The sequence below is a fragment of the Peromyscus californicus genome, unplaced genomic scaffold, assembly GCF_007827085.1.
Source record: "Peromyscus californicus insignis strain IS unplaced genomic scaffold, ASM782708v3 Scaffold_5__1_contigs__length_169319896, whole genome shotgun sequence".
Taxonomy (NCBI): Eukaryota; Metazoa; Chordata; class Mammalia; order Rodentia; family Cricetidae; genus Peromyscus; species Peromyscus californicus.
In genome coordinates, this window is record NW_026294573.1 from 43722269 (window position 1) to 43746209 (window position 23941).

The following is a 23941-nucleotide window of genomic DNA, read 5'->3' on the forward strand; positions in this document are numbered from 1 at the left end:
ATACAGATACTTTATTCTTCAGGGTTTTTTTTTTTTTCTCTAAATAGTGAACTTTCTTGATCCTTACACAGAAAAAATGTGGTCTCCCTAGACTCCCAGCTCATGATATCTTTAATGTGGTACAGGATCATTCTAAGTAAAAGATACACAGTACATTCCCACAGAAAGGCCAACGGTAGGCCGGGCGGTGGTGGCGCATACCTTTAATCCCAGCACTTGGGAAGCAGAGGCAGGCAGATCTCTGTGAGTTCAAGGCCAGCCTGGGCTACAGAGTGAGTTCCAGGAAAGGTGCAAAACTATACAGAGAAACCCTGTCTCGAGAAACCAAAAAAAAAAAAAAAAAAAAAAGGCCAAGGGTAGACCCAGATACATAAATGCAAACAAGCCCCTGACTTGGAGAAACTCAAAATTTACTGTAAGAGGTGGATAATTAAATAACTCACAATATAGCTATGCTTTGCATACACCACAGCAGAAGTGTGGGGAAAGCACCCTAGAATCACAGAGGGGAGGATTCACCCTTGCAAGATGAAGGATAAGGACGGAGGGGAACTTCAGAGAGACTGCTGGTTCTGAAATGGGGGATGAAGGCCAAGAGTGCATCAGGCAGTGATGCATGGAAAGGAGGTTCTAGGCTACCAGACAGCTATGTAAAAGAAGGTATGGAGTAAGAACAAGGGGTAGGTGGGAATGATGGGGTGATTAGTACTTCCACAGCAGAGTATTACTGCGAACAGGAGGGCCAGAGAAGCAGGCAGGGCCAGAACACCAAGGGCTTGGATGCCAGCTTTGGTTAAATTTGTTCTTCTAGCCATACACCTACAGATTTTCAAACCCCAAGTTTAGTCATTTAACAAAGGGGTCCCATTCATTGACTCTTCAGACTGCAGCCACTTCCTTCTACTAGGTCCTTTATTTCTTCCTGGTCCCCTGATCCCTGTATCTCCACACAGGTCTGGATGTCGGTTCTCCACAGGTTTCAAGGCTCTGACAACTACTAGGATTCAGAGACAATTGATGTTTTTCAGAAAGGATTTTATATTCTCCCCCATGACATTATATACTGCATACAAGAGATTCTGATGCTTTGCACTTAGGCGGGATGGATCTGTTCCCTCTTCAAGGGAGGAGAATTAGATATTCAGTGGTTTTGAATTTTGATGTTTTTTTAAAAATAATTGCATTGCATTATTTTGTGTGTGGAGGTCAGAGGACATCCTTCACAAGTCAGTTCTCTTTCCCACCGTGTGTGTCTCAGGGGTGAAGCTCAGGTTATCAGATCAGTGGCAAGAGCCTTTACTCACTGAGCTATCTCACTGACATTGAACCAATTCTCCTGCCTCCACCTCCCCAGCGCTGGAATTACAGGCATGTACCACCACATCTGGTTGGCTTATGTGATGCTGGGTATCGAACCCATGCCTTCATGCATGCTAGGCAAGCACTCTACCCACTGTGCTCCATCCCCAGTTCCCATTATTTTTGAATTTCATGCTGTTCTTTAGTAGACAAGTGTGGAGCTAGTTAGTGAACTTCCTGTTCAACTCGAGGTCTCCAAATAAGGACAGAGCTGAGACACAAGCTCAGGTCCCCTGAACTCCAAATCCAGTGCTCTTTTGGGTGTGTTCCAACTCCTAGCTCTGCCTACCTACTTATGAAACAGACAAAATGTACTTGACTGCCTCAAATCTACAGGGTCCTGACAGAGAGCTGGAGCAAAATGAAGGTTGTATTCCCAGAACGGAATTCTGTTGTGCTTCAAGTCAGAATAATTCTGTGTCTTCTGCTACCTCGCCCCCTCTTTTCCCCTGTAAAATAAATGGTAGCAGAACCTATTAATTCCTCAGCTACAGATGAGACAGAGACCAGGGAGTGGGATGTATGTTGCTTGTCTGTGGTAGTTTAGTGATGGATGAGGGATGTTCAAATTGAGGGATCTTCCAGGCAGAGTTGAAAATTTCAGGACCCTCTCCTACGCAGACTGAGCCTAGAAGACACTCAGAGCTAGAGGACAAGGGTTTCCTCTTGGTAGGGAGCCTGGTTTTTTTTGTTTGTTTGTTTTCCCTTTGAAAATTTCGAGCTAAAAAAGGATGCTTATTTCCAGTTCCTGTACATTCTTTTTCCTCCCTTCCGTTTGCTTTAAGACAGGTTCTCATGTAGCCCAGGATGGCTTCAAACTCGTTATGGAGCTGAATGTAGCCTTGAACTCTTAATTTTCTGCCACTGCCGCTCCTGCAGACTACAGGCAGGTACTCCCAATGCTCAGCTATATAGTTTCTAAAACACTGCCCAGCGGAGCGGGCAGGGCAGTTGAGCAGAATTCCGAAGCCACTCACTTTGAAGACTTCAAGCTTGGGGAACGCCACGTGGACCTAGTATGAACGAAGCATTTTGCCTACCAAATTATATTGGTGAAATAAGTATGCCTAATGTTCGGTAAATCTAGAACCGTGGGGAGAACGTTGATCGTGTTCTTTCCTTAGAAGACATAGAAGTTTGAAATGTTCTCGGTCTCTGGAGACCAAGCCTTGACAGGTGCCAGGTTTCAGCGTTTCTTTTCTCTGACTCTGATTTCTATCTAGTTCTGTGAAAGGAAAGGAGGACTGCTTCAGAATGTATTCCCAGTTGCCCCGGGACAAGAAGCCGGATTTACTGTGTACAGACCGCTTCCGGCTACGGTGGGCGTGGCTCGCTCGTGGGCGTGGCCACAATGTGGGCGGGTTCTGGGAGAGGGCCGAGTGTGGGCGGGTCCGCCTCCTGTCTGTGCCCGGAAGTGCCCTTGTGGGCCGAGATGAACTGGACGTTAAGTCCCTGACACGGTGTCCCCGGCCTTGAGGGCAGCGGCCTTCTTGCTTGGGAACTTCCTCAGCCGCCGCGTTCCCGAGCCGCCGTTGCCTCCCGGGACGATGATGCCGCGTCTGCTGCTGCGCGCCTGGCCCCGGGGCCCCGCGCTTGTTTTGGGAGCCTCTAGTCGGCCCATAAGTGCCAGCTCGGGGCCCGACGAGTACCTACAGCACAGCATCGTGCCCACCATGCACTACCAGGATAGCCTGCCCAGGTGAGCCCAGCCTCCTGGCACTTAGGACTTGCACTGATCTCCCTGTGGTCCCCCTATCCCGCGACCTCCCGCCCTATAGGCAGCCACGTTCCCGGGTTTGGAAAGTCGGAGGCTTTGAGAATTCCCTGTCTCCGAAGACTCAGAAACCTTAAGGTCCCCTCCGCAATCCTCCTGTCTACAAGTTTCATCTTGAATCCTACAAACTCCCTGTCCATTGATCTTTCAGACAGCTATCCTGAGCCTCTCACACTTAACCACCTTCCAACTCGGGTAGCCAACACTGGTCATCCTCAGGTCAGTTTCCACTATTCACTTTCTTTGCCACTTGCTGAGACCTCTCAGCCCACTCCTCTTCCAGCATCCTGCTCTGTTAGTGCCTCATCTGTTGCTGCAAGCACACCTTTATCAATTTCCACTCCCCATTTTAACTTCTAAGATCAGTCCTAACCTAGAAACTTTTCATCCCCACCAAACCCTTCCTCAGCACCCCTTCGGGTGGCCCCCAGCACCTCACCCAGACTATCTGACCTACCAGAACAGCCCTAATAAATGTCCCTCTCCCCTAGAGCCAGTACTTCCTTAAATCTGGTGTCTAGTTTCCTCTTTGATCTCTCAGCTTTGATCTGGGTTGCCAGATCTACTCCAATAATAGAAATTACCTTCACTCTAAGCCAAGCCTAAACTGTCTTTTCCGGGCTCACTGTTTATTTCGCAAATCAAACTCTAAACCTGTCTCAGAATCCCTTCTCACTATCCTTCTGGTCCAGCCTCCAGGGATCCTCCGGTCCAGGAGCTGGAGGTCAGGGCTTCCTGCTCCATCCAGGAAAAGACAGACGTTGTACCAAGGTACTATTCCCAGCCGTGGGGTTTGTGTTTTCCTCCACGTCCAGCAGTTATTTAACCGAGTGTCATCTGTCCACTCTGCCTTCTCAGCAGGAACGTGAGTGTGCAGACATGTGAGGCAAACTGCAGTGAGCTTATCCGAATTCAGCAGGAGGATGGGGGAAAGAAAAAGGGTCTTTGTAATTATGGGGGAGAGGGTATAACCTAGCCGCTCCTGACAGCCCGTGTGAGCTGCACCAGTATGTAGGGGAAAGGTGAGGACTTGGGAAGGCCTCTTTATATTTGCTGAGTCAGATGGTTCTGACTTGGAGGCAGGCCTCAGCCTCACCCAGGTTTAAGATCAGATGGACTGTTGGCAGTTTAGAATTGGGAACCTGTAAGAATATTCAAGATAATTTAGTCTCCTCCACAGCACAAACAGCTGTAAGATCTGGAAGTAGAAACAGTATTACTCATCAGGTGTAGTGGCCAGTGCCTTCAATCCTAGTACTCAGAAGGTGGAGGCAGGCTGAGTTCAAGGCCAGCCTGTTCTATATAATGAGTTCCAGGACAGCCAGGGGTACATAGTGAGACCCTGTCTTGAAAGCAAAAAAACCACTCCCCCCTCCCCCCCAAAAAACAACAAATGCATTACTACTGTACTCGCTCCATGGAGCAGCCAAATTTCCTGGTGCATCATCTAGAAGTGGGAGTTAGATGAGATACTTTCTGTGTCAGCAGTTCTGGGCTAGTAAAATATATTCTCTTGGACACTCATGTTGATATCACATTGGGCAAGGAGCCCTGACCTTGGTGTTCAGTAGAACTTAGTTTCAGTATCTGCCACTAGAGCTATAGTTTTGCACATTTAAAGAGCTACAGTCATCTGTGAGGTGAATGGCCACACCCAGTTCTGTGGACTATCAGAGGTACTTGAGATAAGATGCCTGGGATGAGGGAAAATCATTGTCACTCCCTAATCTGTTCCTCTTATCACTGCTTCCTTTTAGCCACATTGGCCTGGGACGCTTACTAGTAGGAATCATTTGCTTGTTTTGTTTTTTAAGTTGTGGGTTTTGTTGTTCCTGTATATGCTAAGATGTATATAACTGGGGTCTAGAGAAACGACTCAGTGGTTAAGAGTGATTGCTACTCTTCCAGAGGGCCCAAGTTCACCTCCTAGCACCCACATCCCGCAGCTCCCAACTGCCTGTAACTTCAGATCCAGAGGGAGTAATTAGCATTAAACACACCCAAAGCCCTTGTGCAGGGTTTGGCAGAGTTGGCACTCGGTAGGCACCCACAAGGACTGTAACTGGTAAACAGACATCTGTTGCATGTCTAAAGTGTACTAGAAGAGAACTGTTGCCTTGTGTGAGCAACAGTGTCTGCATAAGTGAGGGAAGCCTTACAGAGGAGATGACACTGAGCTGGAATCTGACATTTACCAGGTGAGAGGAGGGGCAGAGGTGCACCCCAGGAAAAGGCGTTCAAACAGTGTTGTACACAGAGGTTGAGAGCTTTGCAGCAGGTGTTAGCACAAAGCTTCACCACTCAGACCTTGTTGGGACTGGGCCGGAATGTTTAGCAGGGAGGGACCTCATGGGGAGTTGTAGTTGATCTACAGTGGATCCGTAATAAATGCCAGTTTTCTGTTGCTTTTCTTTTAACCACCTCCAGTGATAGCACGTGTTCAAAACAGAATGAGCAGAGAGGCAGCGTTTACCAGGCCACTAGGGTAACAGGTAGAAACTAATTTGTGAGCCCCAAAGGCATGTCTTTCAGGCCAGTCTGTAAACAGACATTTCCTGTCCCAACTGCTTGGTCCCAAATAACCGACTCAGAGGCTGAATATCAATTACAAATGCTTGGCCAATAGCTCAGGCTTGTTACTAGCTAACTCTTACACTTAAATTAACCCATAATTCTTATCTATGTTTAGCCACATGGCTTGATACCTTTTCTCAGTACGGCATTCTCATCTTGCTTCTCTGCATTTTCTGGCAACTCTCTGACTCTGCCCTTCTCCTTCCCATCATCCTTAGTTTGGTCACCCTGCCTATACTTCTGTCTGGTTACTGGCCAATCAGCATTTTTTTTTTTTTTTTTTTTTTTATGGTTTTTCGAGACAGGGTTTCTCTGTGTAGCTTTGCGCCTTTCCTGGAACTCACTTGGTAGCCCAGGCTGGCCTCGAACTCACGAAGATCCGCCTGGCTCTGCCTCCCGAGTGCTGGGATTAAAGGCGTGCGCCACCACCGCCCGGCGCCAGTCAGCATTTTATTAAACCAATTCAAGTGACAAATTTTTACAGTGTACAAGAGGATTATTCCACAGCACCAGTCTTCTTGACTTCCAGAATAACTTTATTCCCAAATGACTCTTGTGAACACCATACCACTATCCCAATTCTAACTAGGTCCTGGCGACAGGGAAGGCATTTTAGCTGTCTTCTTGCAGGAAGAATGCCAAAGTCCCTGCTGTTGGGAGGCAGACTGGGTATGAGAGTAGGTGACTCAGTACCTTACACAGGAGGTAAATCTGCTTAGCATTTTCCTGTCTCCTTTATTAGGGCAACTAGTAACGACTATTAGACGGGGTGGGGGGGGGTGGGGAGGTTTGGGGGGTGGGGGGTGGAACAGGAAAACACACTGTTAAGATGAAATTGCTGTGAGTGTCTCTCCAGACGCTAGCTCTACCTCTTTTGAGGCCTGGTGAGTCACACAAAGGAGCCAAAGGAACTGCTGTATACTGGCAGCCACTTGTAGCTGGAGTTTTCCTGCCTGGCCCACAGTCAGGACAAATCTCTCTCACCTGCCAGTCCCACAGCCACTCAGACCCAACCAAGTAAACACAGAGACTTATATTGGTTACAAACTGTATGGCCATGGCAGGCTTCTTGCTAACTGTTCTTACAGCTTAAATTAATCCATTTCTATAAATCTATACCTTGCCACGTGGCTCGTGGCTTACCGGCATCTTCACATGCTGCTTGTCATGGCGGCGGCTGGCAGTGTCTCTCTGATTCAGCCTTCCACTTCCCAGCTTTATTCTCCTCCTTGTCCCGCCTACACTTCCTGCCTGGCCAATGGCCAATCAGTGTTTTATTTATTGACCAATCAGCAACACATTTGCCATACAGCCCATCCCACAGCAGCCACTTCTGGGGTTTCTGAGCAATGTGGAGGAAACCAGGGTGGTGCATAGAGACCAGGTGCTCTCTGTCTTGACCTTGTCACTGGAAGAATGGTTGGTGAACACTCTATAAAAAGAAGATTGTTATAATAAGGGTTTTTGTACATGTTGCAGAAAGTCAGTTAAACTGGCTCAAGTAACTTGAGATCTGTGAGCTGACACAGGCTTCCAGAATCCATATGGATGCTGTTTTGCCTTCCTGCTGACCTCTTCATTTGTGTGACTTCATTCTCAAGCAGGTTTTCTCCTCATGGTTGTAGAAAGGGAGCCAGCACATGAGACAGAGCTCACACCCACATCTCTTGGTGACCACAGCTAATGAAGATTGCCCATTGCTAGAAATTCCAAGACTCCTGTCTCACTGGTTTTCACTGGGTCTCCTAAGGTCTGACCAGGAGGCCGTAAGCCCACATTCAGGGTGAGTCTTCCCACCTCTTAACCCAACTAAGAAAATTCCTCACAGGCGTGTCTGCAGGCCAGCCCAACTCAGACAGTTCCTCATTGAAATTACCCCCCCGTGATTGTAGAATGTGTCAATTGACAGACAATTAAAAACAGTCATTATACGAGATAGTAGTCTAGGCTGACTGGTCTGCTACCCCAAGCATCCGGTCTCCAGCTACATGTAGTGCTGGAGTTACACCTAGGCTGCCACACCTGGCTTCTTTTTTTAAGTGGTTCTGGGGGCTCAAACTCGGTCCTCAAGCTTGTTAAGCAAGCACTTTACTAACTGAGCCATCTTGCCATCCCAGAATTCACTGTTTTCACGTATATAATTTTCAGCATGTTCATAGCATTGTCCACCCATCACCACTGTCAAATTCATTTCCTCATCCTTTCCCGTCAAACCCTGTCATTAATTCGACACCTCCCATCCTGCCTGACACCACTTTAACCCTTGACCTTCCTTCTGGAGGGAGACTTAATGTTTGAACTCAGGGTTGTCAGATGGCAACATCCATACACTTTCCAGCATGCCATACTGTCTCTAACGAGAATTAACACAGTTGTCAGGATCATGCTGCTCCAGTTCCACCCCTATTTCCTGCTTGGAGGAGTCTGGAAAGGTTGAAATGGTCCAATTAGAGTAATCAACTGTTAGAACATAGACAGTCCTGAGGAGACTCGGATGTTTAGGGTGAGGGGAGAGGAGGGAAGAAACAGATGATGGTGTAAGAACCCGTGGGCTAAGGAGAGGGTTTCTAACCATTCTTCTATGTGATGACAATTTCAGGCATCCATTAACGGTCTCACAGTCTAGTGAAAGAAAAATCAGTAAGAAAGTAAGAACTGCCACTAAATTAAAAAAATAGAACTACTTATTTGTGTGTGTGTGTGTGTGTGTGTGTGTGTGTGTGTGTGTGTGTATACCCAAGTGCACGCACGTGTTGTGTGGGCATTCCCGTGCTGTGGTGGATGTGTGGAGGTCAGAGGACAAATTGCAGGTTCTCTTTCACCATGTGGGTCCATGGGGATCCAACTCACGTCATTGGGCTTGGGGGTGAACGCTTTTACTCCCTGAGCTCTCTTGCTGGCTCCTGCCTATGAATTTAATAGAAGAAAAACCGGGAGATTGGTTCTTCTTCCTGGGAGCAGGCTAATATTGAGGGAGTAACTGTTATAATAGCATTTGAACTGGCATAGTGACTCACCTCTGTAACCTCAGCACTTGGGAGGCCGAGGCAGGAGGATTGTCATGAGTTCTAGGCTAACCTGGGTTTTATAGCATGACCTTGTCCCCCAAACAACAACGAAGCAAGTTCGGCCTTCCGTGGCCCATGTGCTGCTACCTCTGTCATGTTGTGGTAGCAAGATGGCCTTCAAGAGTCTAGCTTTCTGCCAAGTGAGGTGGCCCACACCTTTAATCTCAGCACTTGGGAGGCAGAGGTAGGTGGATCTCTGTGAGTTCTAGGCCACCTAAAGCTACTCTAAATAATAAGAAAAGTCTAGCCTTCTCAGACTCCCCAGCCTCCAGAGCATGAGAAGTTTCTATTTGTAAATGATGTCACCTTGTATTGTTGTAATAGCCTAGAACAGACTAAGGCTGGGTAGGAGAGAAAGTAGTAAGCAAATTCATCCAACATAAGTTTATCAAAAGCCTTCCCTGTGTTGGCCCATGTACTAGTAGTGATCAGAGAAGAAATTCTACAGGAAGAATTATGAGTGGAAAGGGCCTTCTCTATAAGATCTTCGTGGATTCATACTCATTGACATCCCGCTGCCGGCTGGATGCCGGCTGGAAACTGGCCGGAGTGTTTATACAGTGCAGAACCCAGCAGGTGCTACAACTGGGGGTCTGTCCCAGTAGCTCTCCTGGGGTGAGCCCAAACAAGCCTCTCCTCCCCCAAGTCATTTTGCTTAGGACTTTTGTCACAGCAACAGAAAACGCCTGAATTATGCAATTAGTAACTTAAAAACAAAGTCATTACTCTGAAAATGTCCTTATTTCACTGAAGAAAGTTTAGTCAGGCCAGAATTGATCATTAAGAAGTTTTTATTTTTTATTTTATTTTATTTTATTTGGTTTTTTCAAGACAAGGTTTCTCTGTATTGTTTTGGTGCCTGTACTGGATCTTGCTCTGTAGACCAGGCTGGCCTCGAACTCACAGAGATCTGCCTGGCTCTGCCTCCTGAGTACTGGGATTAAAGGCAGTTTTATTGAGTTGTTTTTAACAAATGGTTGCCATTTCTGATTTAGGGTTTTCCTTAAAAAAAAAGGAAAAACTTTCCTTAATCCCCTTGGTGTTAAAGCCTAAGAAATATAAGTAATAAAATTTATAATTATAAGGTTTCTGAGGTGGTATTTGGAACTTCCTGTATAAGTCAGTGAGACTTAAGTGTCCTGAATGGTTGGTTACTTGGAGTATATAAGTTCATAATGGCTATAAATAATTTGTACTTATTTTTATCATCAAGTTGCAGATAAACATGCGTTCAAAAATAAATGAATGCAATATAGTATATCATAAACCGAGCTATGCTTTGTGGGATAATGGGTCAGTTTTCCTGAATGACTGATACAGTTCAGTATTTTGCATATAACTGTTAATTTCATCATGGTAGAAGAAAAGTAAGCTATTATTGTGTCAATACCAGGGTGTGTACTTTTCAGTAAAACTATTGAAATGGCAGAGAAGAGCCATGCTGTCTGCTGTTCATTTCCCCATTGGACCAGTGTGCTCACCATCATGGCCACCACTGGGAAACCCACTGCTGGAGTCAGTCAGCAGTGGGGCCCCTGCTGGTGTTTGAGCACATGGGGCTGCCTGGTGACTCCTGATCAGATGCTCGTGCTGCCCATCGCCTGGTGATCAGTTTCTATCTTTCAATTGTAGCCTCCATATTGAGCTGAGACAGGAATTCTCTCTGTCACCTTGGCTGTCCTGGAACGCTCTATATAGACCAGACTGGCCTTGAACTCAAAGGTCTGCCTCTGCCTCCCAGGTACTGGGATTAAAAACATGCCCCACCACGCCCAGCTTTGTTTCACTCTTATGTGATTCTCTTTTGTAAAATGCACAAGAATGTCTTACAAATAAAGCTTTTTTTCTTTGCGTCCTGGGTGGTAGGAATGTATGTTCAGTCAAAGGGTAGGACCTAGTGCTGTACAGTGTTAGCAGTTACTGTAGCTGTGGCCAGGAGACAAGAATGCTTGGGGTAGCCTCTGTTTTCCCGTTTTGAATCTATTATTATCATTAAAATATTTTATAATAATTTTACTTAGAATAGACTTAACCGTTGATGCAACAGTAATTCATCAGTTCTGATTACTCTTTTTTTTTTTTTTTTTTTTACTGTGGAGCGAGGAATCAACCTAGGACCTCATGCATGCTAGGGAAGTGCTCTCTACCACTGACCTATGTCCAAGCCCGTCCATCAGTTCTGACTTGTTACTGGCTTTTCCTTTTGTTTGTTTGTTTTTAGGGGGGTGAATTACCCAGTAGTTGGTTTACTAGTTTGACTTGTAAAGCTTCTTGGTGTCTTCCCATACTGTGAGCCTCACACTGACCTTGCTCTCCCCGCAGGCTGCCCATCCCCAAACTTGAAGACACCATGAGGCGATACCTCAGTGCACAGAAGCCTCTCCTGGGTGACAGCCAGTTCAGGTAAACCCTGAGAATCCTGGAAACCATTGCTGGCAGGCAGGGTTCAAGGGAGGCTAGCAAGGAGTGGTCACAGACCAAACCGACAAGGAACTGGTTTATATCTGTGCAAGTTCAGGAACTGGGTCTTCATTCACAAAGGACTAATCAAGCTGGGGCGAGAGCCCTCTAACTAGACTCACCAGGATGGTTTATAAGACTAGTGGCATGTTTGTGCTTTATCTTGGAAGGCATATCTGCGAGGCTGCCTGGTACTGGTCATATTCAAAAGGCCTGTGTGCTGGGGAGGAAGGTCCATAAAAGATTATATGGCAGACCAGAGCCTGCTTCTGAAGATGTTAACCAGACTAGACACTGTGCCCCAAACATGCCCTTTTAGAACCTCAGAATGTAACCTTATGTGGAAATCAGGTTGTTGAAGATGTAATTAGTTTAGATGAGGTTCTTCTGGGATTGGACAAGTCCCAATCCAACACAACTGATGTCTTATAAGAAGAGAGCCAGTGACAGCCAGGAGGGGCTCAGTAGAGATCGGAGTGTTGTGTCCACAGGCTAGGAACACTGAGGGGTGTTCCCAACACCAGAAGCCAAGAGAAGGGCATGGAACAGATTCTGTTCCATGGTCTGCAGAGAGAACACCATCTTGTTGACACCTTGGTTTTGTGCTTTTAGCCTCCAGGACTCCCAGAGAATAACCTTGGGGTTTTGTGTTTGTTTGTTTTTTGTTGTTGTTTGAGTAAAGATCTTGATACATAGCACTGGCTGTCCTGAACTCATTGTGTAGACCAGGCTGGCCTTGAACTCACTGAGGTCTGCCTGCCTCTGCCTCCAGAGTGCTGGTATCAAAGGTGTACTCCACCACGAATGTAAAATCCTATTGGTTTTTTTTTTTTTTTTTTTTTTTTTTTTCCGTTTTTCGAGACAGGGTTTCTCTGTGTAGTTTTGCGCCTTTCCTGGGACTCACTTGGTAGCCCAGGCTGGCCTCGAACTCACAGAGATCCACCTGGCTCTGCCTCCCGAGTGCTGGGATTAAAGGCGTGCGCCACCACTGCTCGGCGTAAAATCCTATTGTTTTAAGCTGTATTGTGTTCGTGGTACTTGTTAGAGTATTCTTAGGAAACCAGTGTAGCACAGACTCTGAGGAGGACATTGGGTATTGTCAGAATGTGGATCGCATCAAAGCCTGTAGCCTGGTACAGTTGGTGCTGTTTCCCATACTGGGAAGTTTCTATACAGATTCTGGTATTGTCATTAGAGTCACGGAGTCCTTCACTGTGCAGGGAAAGAAACAGATGAACTGTTCCTAGTCTAGCCTCTGCTTTGAAATAGTCACCTACAATTCCTCTTAACGTGGCAACAAAGCCCTGGCTTCCAGTTACTGCCTGGTACTTCCCTCTATCCTAAGTCCTTAGTGTTATGTTTTTAAATCCTTGAGATGGCATTATCATCTCTCTTTTATAGATGTAGAAACTGAGACCTGGAGAGATTAGGTAACTTGTCCAAAGTCACCCAGTTTGAATGTGGCAGAGCTAGGATTCAAACTTGGTCCCTTCTGACTTCAAAGCTTTTCTCCATGCCAAACTGCCTCCTTGTGGACAGGTGGCTTTATGGGGTACATTTTGAAAGGAAGAGTATCAGCTCAGGACCCCTGAGGCCAAATTCTTAGCACCAAGGAGATTTATTTGCCCTCGAGGGACAAAGAGCAGGGAATAAGAGACCAAGACAGGAGATAGAGGATGAGGGAGGGGACAGGGAGAGGGGCAGAGGTATTTGCCCTGGAGGAACAAAGGACTGCCTCTGGATAGAGAGGAGACCGACGTGGCACATAGGAAAATGGCAATTTATAAAGATGAAAGGGGAAATCCTGTGTTAGGATGTGGTGTTTAATTTTAATTGGGCATGTTAATTAGGTGAGCCAAAGGAGGCTTTTGATTGCTGAACTTATAATACTTTGATAGCAGTGGTCAGCCTCAGAAGAAGAGGTTAAATTAGGGAATAGAATTTAGGGCTTAGCTTTAGAAATGTAATCTAGGGCTGGAGAGACAGCTCACAGGTTAGCTCTGGCTGTTCTGTCAGAGGTCCTGAGTTCAATTCCCAACAGCCATAAGGTGGCTCACAACCATCTGTAATGAGATCTGGTGCCCTCTTCTGGCCTTCAGGGACACATGCAGGCAAAACATTGTATACATAATAAATTTAAAAAAAAGAAGGAAATGTAATCTAATGGTTCTTAGCAAGGCAGGGGGAATGGGGAAGAAGGGCAAAACCTGATAGCCATGTGCTCGAGTGGGCTAGTGTCCTTCACTTTTGACCTTTCCAGTTCCCGAGGTGTATTCCTTAGGTTGATTTGTGTTCTTCAGATATTTCCTGATCTTATTCCCAGGTTCTGAGATATGTGTGTGTGTGTGTGTGTGTGTGTGTGTGTGTGTGTGTGTGTATATATATGTATGTTGGGAACCCAGAGTGTGAATTCCCGCCGGTCAGGTACCTGAAAATCATGTATTCCCCACCCTGGTTTTATCTCTCTGTTCTTGAACATTCCAGGAAAACAGAGGAATTTTGTAAGAGTTTTGAAAATGGCATCGGGAAGGAACTGCATGAGCACCTGCTTGCTCAGGATAAGCAGAATAAGCACACCAGCTACATCTCAGGTAGGATGGCAGGACTCCATTGTTCCCCAGCGGCTCTTCTCAGCTCTCCCCTTCCTGAAGGACATGGAGGGAGGCCCTGTGATTCCCTGCGCTTAAGAAGGTGTGGGCTGGCATCCAAGACCAGTGGCTCGCCTTCGCTGCACACAGGGTTGAAGCAGAACTTGACTGGTTCTTCTGTCTGGAAAAGATGAGAGAGTCAGTCCTGTTGTCTTGAGTGTCATTCTGTCCCTTCACTGGCCCACCTGTCCCCAGATATCTTACGTGCCACTCTGAGGCAAACCATGCTTCAGCCGACCTGCCTGCGTCTTGCTTCAGTCAGTCAGTCGGTTGTCCGTGTTGTTCTCATTTACATTTTGTTACTGGCAGATACTTCCTTTGTGATTCAGGTAGAGCAGCTGGTCTATGAAACTCAGTTCTCTTCGTCTTCTGTCTAGAGTTAGCGGCATCCACCCTGCTCTTACAGTTTTTTAAAATTTGGGGGTTTTTGCAAAGTGTTTTATTGGCTGGGTGGTGGTAGTGCATTCCTTTAATTCCAGCACTTGGGAGGCAGAGGCAAGTGGATCTCTGAATTCAAAGCCAGCCTGATCTACAGAGCTAGATTCAGGACAGCCAGGGCTACACAGAGAAACCCTGTCTCAAGAAAACAAACAAACAAAAAAAAGAGTTTTATTGGTTTTGAGATGGGGGTCTCCCTTTTGTAATCCAGATTGGCCTCTGCTTCCAGTAGCCGGGATTATAACTCTACCTATCATAATATAGTTTCTTCAAAATTATACATTTATTGATTTTTGGTGGGGGTTCATGTGTCCCAGCATGCATGTGGAGGTGAGAGGCCAGATTACAGAAGTGAGTTCTCTCCTCCTACCATGTGGGCTCCTAGGGCCAAATCTAGATTGTCAGCTTGACAGTAAGCACATTCACCCTCTGAGCCATTCTCCTGGCCCACAGTGTATAATTTATCTATCATACATACAGTTTAAAGAGCCAAACAGGAGGCTAGAGAGATGGCTCAGCAGTTAAGAGCACCTACTGCTCTTGGAGAGAAACTGAGTTTGGTTACCATTACCCACGTGAAGTAGCTCAAAACGGCTTGTAACTCCAGTTCCAGAGGATCCAACCCATTCTTCTGGCCTTTGGGGGTTCCTGCACACATGTGGTGCACATACACTAATGCAGACTAACATGCATATACATTTTTTTAATCAAATTGTACTATAAGACTTATTGGATAAACAGCAGTTGCCTGACTCTCCTTAATTTTGTGCTTTTCACTTGACTATTGATTTATTTATTGACACAGGATGTAACCCAAGCTGGCCTTGGACTTATCCCGCTGCCTCTGCCTCCTAAGGACTGGATACCACCACATCCAGCTTTAATTCTTCAGGTCCTTATACCTCTAAATTTTATACTTATAATTGACATCTCATTAACAAAGGGTAGACTCTAGCAGTCTTTTTACACACACCTGCCCCCATACCCTCATTTGCACAATATAGTTACAGTTCTGGTCAACTGTTTCTAGTGTTCATAGTGACACAATCCTATACATGCTGTTGTTGTCTGAGTCATGTGGTCCTCTGGGCTTGTTTCTCCTTTATCACCTTCTCATTTTCTCTGCTTAACAATGATCTCATCCTTTAGTGGTTTTTTCTTCTTTCCTTTCTTTTTTTCTCTTTCATATGAGTCAGGGTTTCTCTGTGTAACAGCCCTGGCTGTCCTGGATCTCGCTCTGTAGCCCAGGCTGGTCTCGAACTCACAGAGATCCTCCTAGCTCTGCCTCCCGAGTGCTGGGATTAAAGGTGTGCGCCACCACGCCCGGCTCGTGTAATGTACTTCGGTGTATGTCTGTTCCTACTCATCTTTACTGAGCCGCTGACTCAAACCTCTTACAGAAACTCAAGTTCTTCTGTTTGGGGATAATGTGTTGTTTTATGTGTTTCATTTCTTCTCTTCTATTTACAATTTTTTCCCCTCTTTCTGTGCTGATTTGGATGTGCATGTTCTGAGCCTAGTCCTCTCCTTTTCTTATTCCTCTCATATTTTTCATCTCTTATTCTTTTGTTTTGCCAATTTATTTTATCTTTCAACTGTTCTATTGAATTTATAATTCCTGGTCTCCGCTCTCCACTTCTCTCTGCTCCACCAATTCTTTTTGGTTAGTATTTAAATTTTTTTTTAATATTTACTTTGTGTGTGTGTGCACATGCACATGCAGATACCAGAGGACAGCTTGTAGGAGTTGGTTCTCTACTACAGCATGGGTCCAACTCAGGTCATCAGGTTTGGCAGCAGGTGGCCTTACCAAGCCCTTGGTGAAGGTTTATTTTTCAAAGTTTATTTTTAGAATTTTTTAAAGTTTTCTACTTTTTTGTTTGTTTGTTTGTTTGTTTTTCAAGACAGGGTTTCTCTATGTAGTTTTGGTGCCTGTCCTGGATCTCGCTCTGTATTTCTTTTTTTTTTTTTTTTTTTTTTTTCGTTTTTCGAGACAGGGTTTCTCTGTGTAGCTTTGCGCCTTTCCTGGGACTCGCTTGGTAGCCCAGGCTGGCCTCGAACTCACAGAGATCCACCTGGCTCTGCCTCCCGAGTGCTGGGATTAAAGGCGTGCGCCACCTCCGCCCGGCTGGATCTCGCTCTGTAGACCAGGCTAGCCTCGAACTCACAGAGATCCGCCTGGCTCTGCCTCCCAAGTGCTGGGATTAAAGGCGTGCGCCGCCATCTGCCTCTGCCGCCACCGCCTCCACCTCCGCCGCCGCCGCCGCCGCCGCCGCCGCGGCCACCATCACCACCGGGCTAGTTTTCTACTCTTCTCATACTCTCTCTCCTCCAAGTTCACTTCCCTTTGGTTTGCCTCTTTCTTTAGATGCTGCATCGTCTGTCCTTCCTTCCTGTCTTACAGATGCAGGAGGTGTTCTCTGGACCAGAGAACAGGGTGGGGCTGGTCAGTTCTAGACGGTACTCTTCTGTGGTTGGGTTCAGCTGTTGCCTTGGGTGCCTCTAGTGGCCATGTCTGACGGGATTCCCTAGGAAGGTGGTTCTAGTAACCCCTCACTGGGTGCAGTGTGGAGAAGTGGGGTGGGGAGGTCGGTGAGCTCAGTTGTCTGTCTCCCAGCTTATCTTGATGGAGAGAACAAATCCTGCATGAGTGAGGAAGGATTACAGAGTGGTTGGCAAGGATGTAATGATAACATTCCAGCCAGCTCCTCTGGAAGGTCAGCTGTGTAAACTGGATTGTTTCATGTCTTCTTGCCAGTTTGAGGTTGACTTTCTCATATCTGTTTGGGGCATTACCAAATGTCTAGATACTTTCACACTTCCAGTCTTTCTTTTCTCATTCTCTTGACCTTAATGTTGGGTTGTTTGAGATTTTTGTAATCCTAACTACCTAGAAGGCTGAAGAATTGCAAATTTGAGACAGCTGTGGCAACAGTGAGACCCTATCTAGGGCCATCAAAAAGATACACACATAATAACAGTTGCCTGTTTTTTGTTTTTTTGTTTTTCTGAAACAGGGTTTCTCCATGTAGCCCTGGCTGTCCTAGAACTAGCTCTGTAGACCAAGCTGGCCTCGAACTCGAAGAGATCCACCTGCCTCTGCCTCCTAAGTGCTAGGATTAAAGGCATGTGCCAGTCACCACTGCCCAGCCAACAGTTGCTTTTGAAGATGTGGGAATTGGAGCTTTCATGTAGTAAAGAAAGCTATTGGGGTCCAGCCTCTCAATAGCCTTCACCTAGAGTTCCAGAAGAGACATTACTGACAGCGGATTAATCTGAGGGGTTCACTAATAAATCTACATACACGAAATTCTTTAGACCATTCACTTTATTCTTCTGAGTCAGTTCTCTCTCTACATAGCTTCTATTCTGCTCTCATGCCTAGCTCCTTTCTTGCCTGGTTCTCTCTACATTTATCTGCTAAGTGCTATCTTAATTCCTTCATCTAGTTCTGCCCCATCTAGGTTCTCATCTATCTAGTTCTTTTCCATCTTAGCTCCTCTCCCATCTCCTCTCTCATCCTGGTCTTTCTCATCTTGTTCTTCCCCACCTGGCTCTTCCTCATCTTCCGTCTCGTTCTTCTGGTTCTCTCTTCTAGCACTCCTAGATTGTTCTTCCCCATCTAGTTCTTCCATTCTCTTTTTTCTTATCTCTTATCAATAAAACTGCCTTTTATCTCTTTAGCCCTTACCTCTCCAAGCTATCTCTGCTCTTGCTGTTTCTGGCAGGGTGGGGGAAGTGTGCTTGGTCGCTAGGCAACTTGGCTAGGCAACTTCCGTCACAGCTAGATGTACCTGTAAGTAAAAACCCTTTAGTTCTGAGTTAGTTGTTAAAGGTAGATCTAAAACTAGAGATAAGACTTTGGAAAGGAGAAAGTTAAGCTTAATTAGCACATCCGCCAGGCCTTCTCCAACAGATAGTCTGGATGCTTAAGTCTGTTCTTAGAGAATCTGTGAGGTATCTCAGATAAGATGCTTTCGTCTGTCTGGGGAATGTCCTGACCAGATGCTGCTAATGACGATAATTACAGAAAGGCGTGAAATTAGGGGTCTTCACTGTGTTTGTTGTTAGCACAGTTGAAGAAAGTTATACAAATACTTGAATTGTATAGGGGAAATTGTGCCCAATGAAAGATGGAAAAGCCACAATAGCACATGAGAAGTTCATAGCAGGAAACGGCTAATAATGAAAGCTAATATTACCGAGACCCCTTGAGCCTTGGCCTCATCCTCTGGAAGAGTTCTTAACTCCTCCAGGTATAGCCTTGTCATAATCAGCTGAATTCCTACTTCATATATTTTTTTCAGCTTGTAGCAACATAGGGTTTGTGGGTATTCCTCAAAAGGCTTAGCAGAAGCCTGGCATGGTGGCATACACTTTTACTCTCAGCACTTAGGAAGCAGAGGCAGGCGGATCCCTGTAAATTCAAGGCCAGCCTGGTCTACAGAGTGAGTTACAGAACAGCTGGGGCTACATAAAGAGACCCTGTCTCAAATAAAAAGTAAATAAAATAAGAAATAAAAAGACTTAGCAGAGCATTAAGTATATTAATTATTAATTATATTAATTCAGTATATTAGCAGCTTAAGTATATCCTTAATGAGAACAGGAGGCTGGAGAGATGGCTCAGTGGCTGCTCTTCAGAGGACCTGGGTTCAATTCCCAGCACCCACATGGCAGCCACAACTGTCTGTAACTCCAGTTCCAGGAGAGCTGAGACCCTCCCATCAATGTACATAAAATAAATTTAAATAAATTATAAAAGAAGTCATGAGAACATATGTCCACACAAAAACTTGTATAAAAGTTCATGGGAATATCACAGCTAAGTGGTGGAAAGAGCCCAGATGTCCATTACCTGATGAGTGGATAAACAAAACGTACTCTATCCAGATGACGGAACATTACTCAGTAGTAAAAAGAGAAGAACGGATACAGCTACAGCCTGGGGGAACCTCAGACCGTTACTGAAAGTAGCAGAATCCGGATGCCTAAGACCACGTGTCTGTGATCCTGCTAATATAGCATGAATTGTTGGGCAACCAATATGATCACCTTCTTGAATTGATGTCATCATTTCCTATACCTGAGCTGGAATTCTTTTCTTTCTTAAATTTTATTTTTAGGGATTGCATTAGCCTTTTATGTTTTCTCTTTTTCAGGTCCCTGGTTTGATATGTATTTAACTGCTCGAGACTCTGTTGTTTTAAACTTTAATCCATTCATGGCATTCAATCCGGACCCGAAGTCTGAGTATAACGACCAGCTCACCCGGGCGACCAACATGACTGTTTCTGCTGTCCGGTTTCTGAAGACACTTCGGGCTGGCCTTCTTGAGCCAGAAGTATTCCACTTGAACCCCGCCAAAAGTGACACGGACGCCTTCAAGAGACTCATACGCTTTGTTCCTTCCTCCCTGTCCTGGTATGGAGCCTACCTGGTCAATGCGTACCCCCTGGATATGTCCCAGTATTTTCGGCTTTTCAACTCAACTCGTTTACCCAAACTCAGTCGTGATGAACTCTTTACTGATACCAAGGCCAGACACCTCCTGGTGCTAAGAAAAGGAAATTTCTATGTCTTTGATGTCCTTGATCGAGATGGGAACATTGTGAGCCCTTCAGAAATTCAGGCACATCTAAAGTACATTCTCTCAGACAGCAGCCCTGTGCCCGAGTTCCCCCTGGCATATCTGACCAGTGAGAACCGAGATGTCTGGGCAGAGCTCAGACAGAAGCTGGTGCATGGTGGCAACGAGGAAACCCTGAGGAAAGTGGACTCTGCTGTCTTCTGCCTCTGCCTAGATGACTTCCCGATGAAGGACGTTGTCCACTTGTCCCACTCCATGCTGCATGGTGACGGCACAAACCGCTGGTTCGATAAGTCCTTCAACCTCATCGTAGCCAAGGATGGCACGGCTGCAATCCACTTTGAGCATGCGTGGGGGGATGGTGTCGCGGTGCTTAGGTTTTTCAACGAAGTGTTCAAAGACAGCACCCAGACCCCTGCCATCACTCCCCAGAGCCAGCCAGCCGCCACCGACTCCTCTGTGTCTGTGCAGAAACTCAGCTTTAAGCTGAGCGATGCTTTAAAGGCTGGGATCACCACTGCTAAGGAAAAGTTTGATGCCACCACGAAAACCCTCACCATTGACTCCATTCAGTTTCATAGAGGTGGCAAGGAATTCTTGAAGAAACAGAAGCTGAGTCCTGATGCAGTGGCCCAGCTGGCCTTCCAGATGGCGTTCCTGCGACAGTACGGCCAGACAGTGGCTACCTATGAATCCTGCAGCACCGCAGCCTTCAAGCACGGCCGTACTGAGACCATCCGCCCAGCCTCCATCTTTACTAAGAGGTGTTCTGAGGCATTTGTCAAGGAGCCCTCCAAGCACAGTGTGGGCGAGCTCCAGCACATGATGGCTGAGTGCTCCAGATACCATGGCCAGCTGACCAAGGAGGCAGCGATGGGTGAGGCAGCGGGGGAGAACACCGTGGGTCTTGTTGCCTCTGTGAGCCTCAGTGATATTCCACCCACTTCTGATCCCTACCCATCACTTGGTTTAACCCACTTCCCTACACCCAAAACGTTTTTTCTCCTACCCTAGCCATGTCGCAACAGCCAGAGCAGCCACTGGGGGTCAGAATCTAAGCGGCTATGGGGAACTTTCTCCCCATTTAAGGTCTCTTTCAGCTGTGAGAACGGTTGGTTTTGTTGTTGTTTTATTTTTCCCTTGCCCCTTATTGGTCATGGACACATTTTTGGCAGTTTAGGATTTCTAAGCCTGCCCCTCCTACTTCACCTCAGCTACAGTGTTGGCTCTCTGTAAATAGGTCATCTCAGAAGCTCATCACAACTTTTTTTTAAAGATTTTTTTATTTTGTGTATATGAGTGCTCTATCTGCATGTACGCCTGCATGCCAGAAGGGGGCATCAGATCCTATGTAGATGGTTGTGAGCCACCATGTGGGTGCTGGGAATTGAACACAGGACCTCAGGAAGAGCAGTCAGTGCTCTTACCTGCTGAGCCATTTCTCCAGGTCCGTTCATCACAATTTGAAGGTTCATTTTTCTTCAACTCTTTGTGATAGAATTCAAGACCTGGAGAGGATCTCACAGCCCAGTCCTGTTATGTAGCACTAACAGCCCTGGGACTAAAAGGTACCGAGACACCTAGTTATTCCGTCTCCATTTTGAAGTTAGGAAGCTGAGCCACTGCCCAGTGTTACACAGCAAGACTGTGATTAGAACCCTGGGTAGATGCTTTTTCCACTTTGTTCCACCCAGTCAGTCTTTTACACATGAACTTGGAGTTTTACCTCTGTGTACCTGTGTGCACGCATGTTGTTGAGGAATGAACCGTGTGTGTGTGTGTGTGTGTGTGTGTGTGTGTGTGTGTTAAGGAATGAGCCTGGGCCTTACCCACTGAGCCTTGTTCCAGTTGGGAAGTTCGATGTTCTCTTCATCTCTCCTCACACCATCTTGACTCTGATGGCCTGATTCAGTCTTTTGTTTGTTTAAGTTTTTTTAGATTTATTATTTTATGTGTATGAGTGTTTTGCCTGCGTGTATGCATGTGCACCATGTACATTCCTGATGTCTGTGGAGGTCAGAAGAGAGCATCATATCTCCTAGACTTGGAGTTACAGGCAGTTGTGAGCTGCCATGGGGGTTCTGAGAATTGAACCTGGGTCACCTGTAAAAGCAACAAATTCTCCACTGGGCCAACTTTCCAGCCCTTGTTTGTTTGGAGACAGGGTTTCTCTATGCAGTACTGGCTGTCCTGGAACTGCTATGTAGACCAGGCTGGCCTTGAACTCAGAGAGATTCTCCTGCTTCTGAGTGTTGGGATATTAAAGGTGTATGCCACCATTCATGGCCTTTTGTTTTTTTAAAGTTTATTTATTTATTATGTATACAGTGTTCTGCCTGCATGTATGCCTGTAGGTCAAAAGAGGGTGCCAGATCTCATTACAGATGGTTGTGAGCCACCGTGTGGTTGCTGGGAATTGAACTCAGAACCTCTGGAAGGGCAGTCAGATGCTCTTAACTGCTGAGCTGTCTCTCCAACCCCTTTTGTTTGTTTTTAATACATGGTTTTCACCATTGTTGTCAATGCCATCCTTGAACTTGCAATCCTCCTGCCTCAGCTTCCCAAGTTCAGGGATTACAGGCATGTACCAAATCAGTGTTTTTAGCATCATACTTTCATCTTAGGCTCATGTTTAGCCCATCTGTTAACAGTTGAGAATAGAGTTTTAGGCATGGTGAGCTGGAGGCATGCATGCTGGGCTAGAAAAGACCCTTCTCCCACTTTTTGTGTGAAAATGCTTCCTACCATGGTTGCAGGGTTTGCTATGTCCTCTTCACTGGTGAGATCCTGAGACTTCGTCTTTCCATTTGGTCTCTGACAGGCCAAGGCTTTGATCGACACATGTTTGCTCTACGGTATCTGGCACTAGCCAGAGGGGTCACCCTACCTGAGCTCTACCTGGATCCTGCATACAGGCAGATCAACCACAACATCCTGTCCACGAGCACTCTCAGCAGCCCAGCAGTGAGCCTCGGTGGCTTTGCCCCCGTGGTCCCTGACGGCTTTGGCATCGCATACATGGTCCATGACGACTGGATAGGCTGCAATGTCTCCTCCTACACAGGACGCAATGCCCGGGAGTTCCTCCACTGTGTCCAGAAGTGCCTGGAAGACATGTTCGACACCTTAGAAGGCAAAGCCATCAAAACTGAGCTTCTCGGTGGGTGAAAAGCCTCCATTCTCCCTCATCATGAACATGGGTGTCCATGTAGCCGGTAGGTACTATTTTGTGCCTAACAAAACTAGTCCTGAGGTGTTGGAACAGCCGGTGCTACAGGTGTGAACTGGAAGATTCCAGCTGAAGACAATGAGAGATTCTGCTTAAAGCCCTTTGTTCGGGAGATGGGGTTTGGAAAACTAACTCATGTATTTATCGTTTAAACAGAAATAAAGCTCAGTTGTTGCTTGGAGATACGATTCCTTTTTTATCCCACCTTGTTTCCGAATCCCCCAGAGAACTTTCCTTCCAGCGGCATGGTTAGGTAGCATAGTGACCGTGGGGCCCCACATCTTGGAGTGACACGGGTCCTGTTTGTAAGCTTGCCCCGTCTCTGGGATGCAGCCTGTTTGAAATCACTGCTTCCTAAGCATGGACTAAGCTGCTTGCTTCACCCAGGCCAGCTGCAGTAGAAGCTCTTCGAATGGCGTGGAATTTTATTTTTTTATTTTATTTTATTCTTTTCTAGCCAGAAGATAACTTCTTGTTTTTAAAAAAAAATTTATTTTATTTTTTTAATTGTGTGTTTGTGTGTCCACATGTGGATATGTGCATGTGAGTGCAGATACCTGCAGAGGCCAAAGGCATCGGATCCCTTGGAACTGGAGTCACAGGTGGTTATGATGTCTGATGTGGGTGCTAGGAACTGAACTTGGGTCCTCTGGAAGAACAGTACATGTTCTTGATCTCAGAGCCATCTCTTCAGCCCAGGAATTCCAGTTCTATAGGCTTATGTTTCACTGGCTGAAGCCTGTGTGCTGATTATGACTTTAGGTAGCAGCACATGTATATATTTTGTAGTAAAAAACATAT

The 23941-nt window shown here is 46.1% G+C and overlaps 1 protein-coding gene across 3 annotated transcripts; it reads left to right on the forward strand.

Moving 5' to 3' along the window:
• The first annotated feature begins 2749 nt into the window (after positions 1–2749).
• Positions 2750–23321, forward strand: Cpt2 (carnitine palmitoyltransferase 2). 3 transcript variants are annotated; one of them, XM_052717867.1, is made up of 5 exons: positions 2750–3058; positions 11098–11178; positions 13720–13826; positions 19484–20829; positions 22733–22899. In XM_052717867.1, exons 1-5 carry the CDS (start codon positions 2907–2909, stop codon positions 22778–22780), a joined length of 1734 nt encoding a protein of 577 aa, XP_052573827.1. In that variant the 5' UTR covers positions 2750–2906; the 3' UTR covers positions 22781–22899. The 3 variants fall into 3 exon arrangements, with proteins under 3 accessions (XP_052573827.1, XP_052573824.1, XP_052573825.1); XM_052717864.1 differs by having other exon boundaries at positions 2751–3058; positions 19484–20788; positions 22733–23321; XM_052717865.1 differs by lacking the exon at positions 2750–3058 and adding an exon at positions 10246–10516 and having other exon boundaries at positions 19484–20788; positions 22733–23321.
• The last annotated feature ends 620 nt before the right edge of the window (positions 23322–23941 follow it).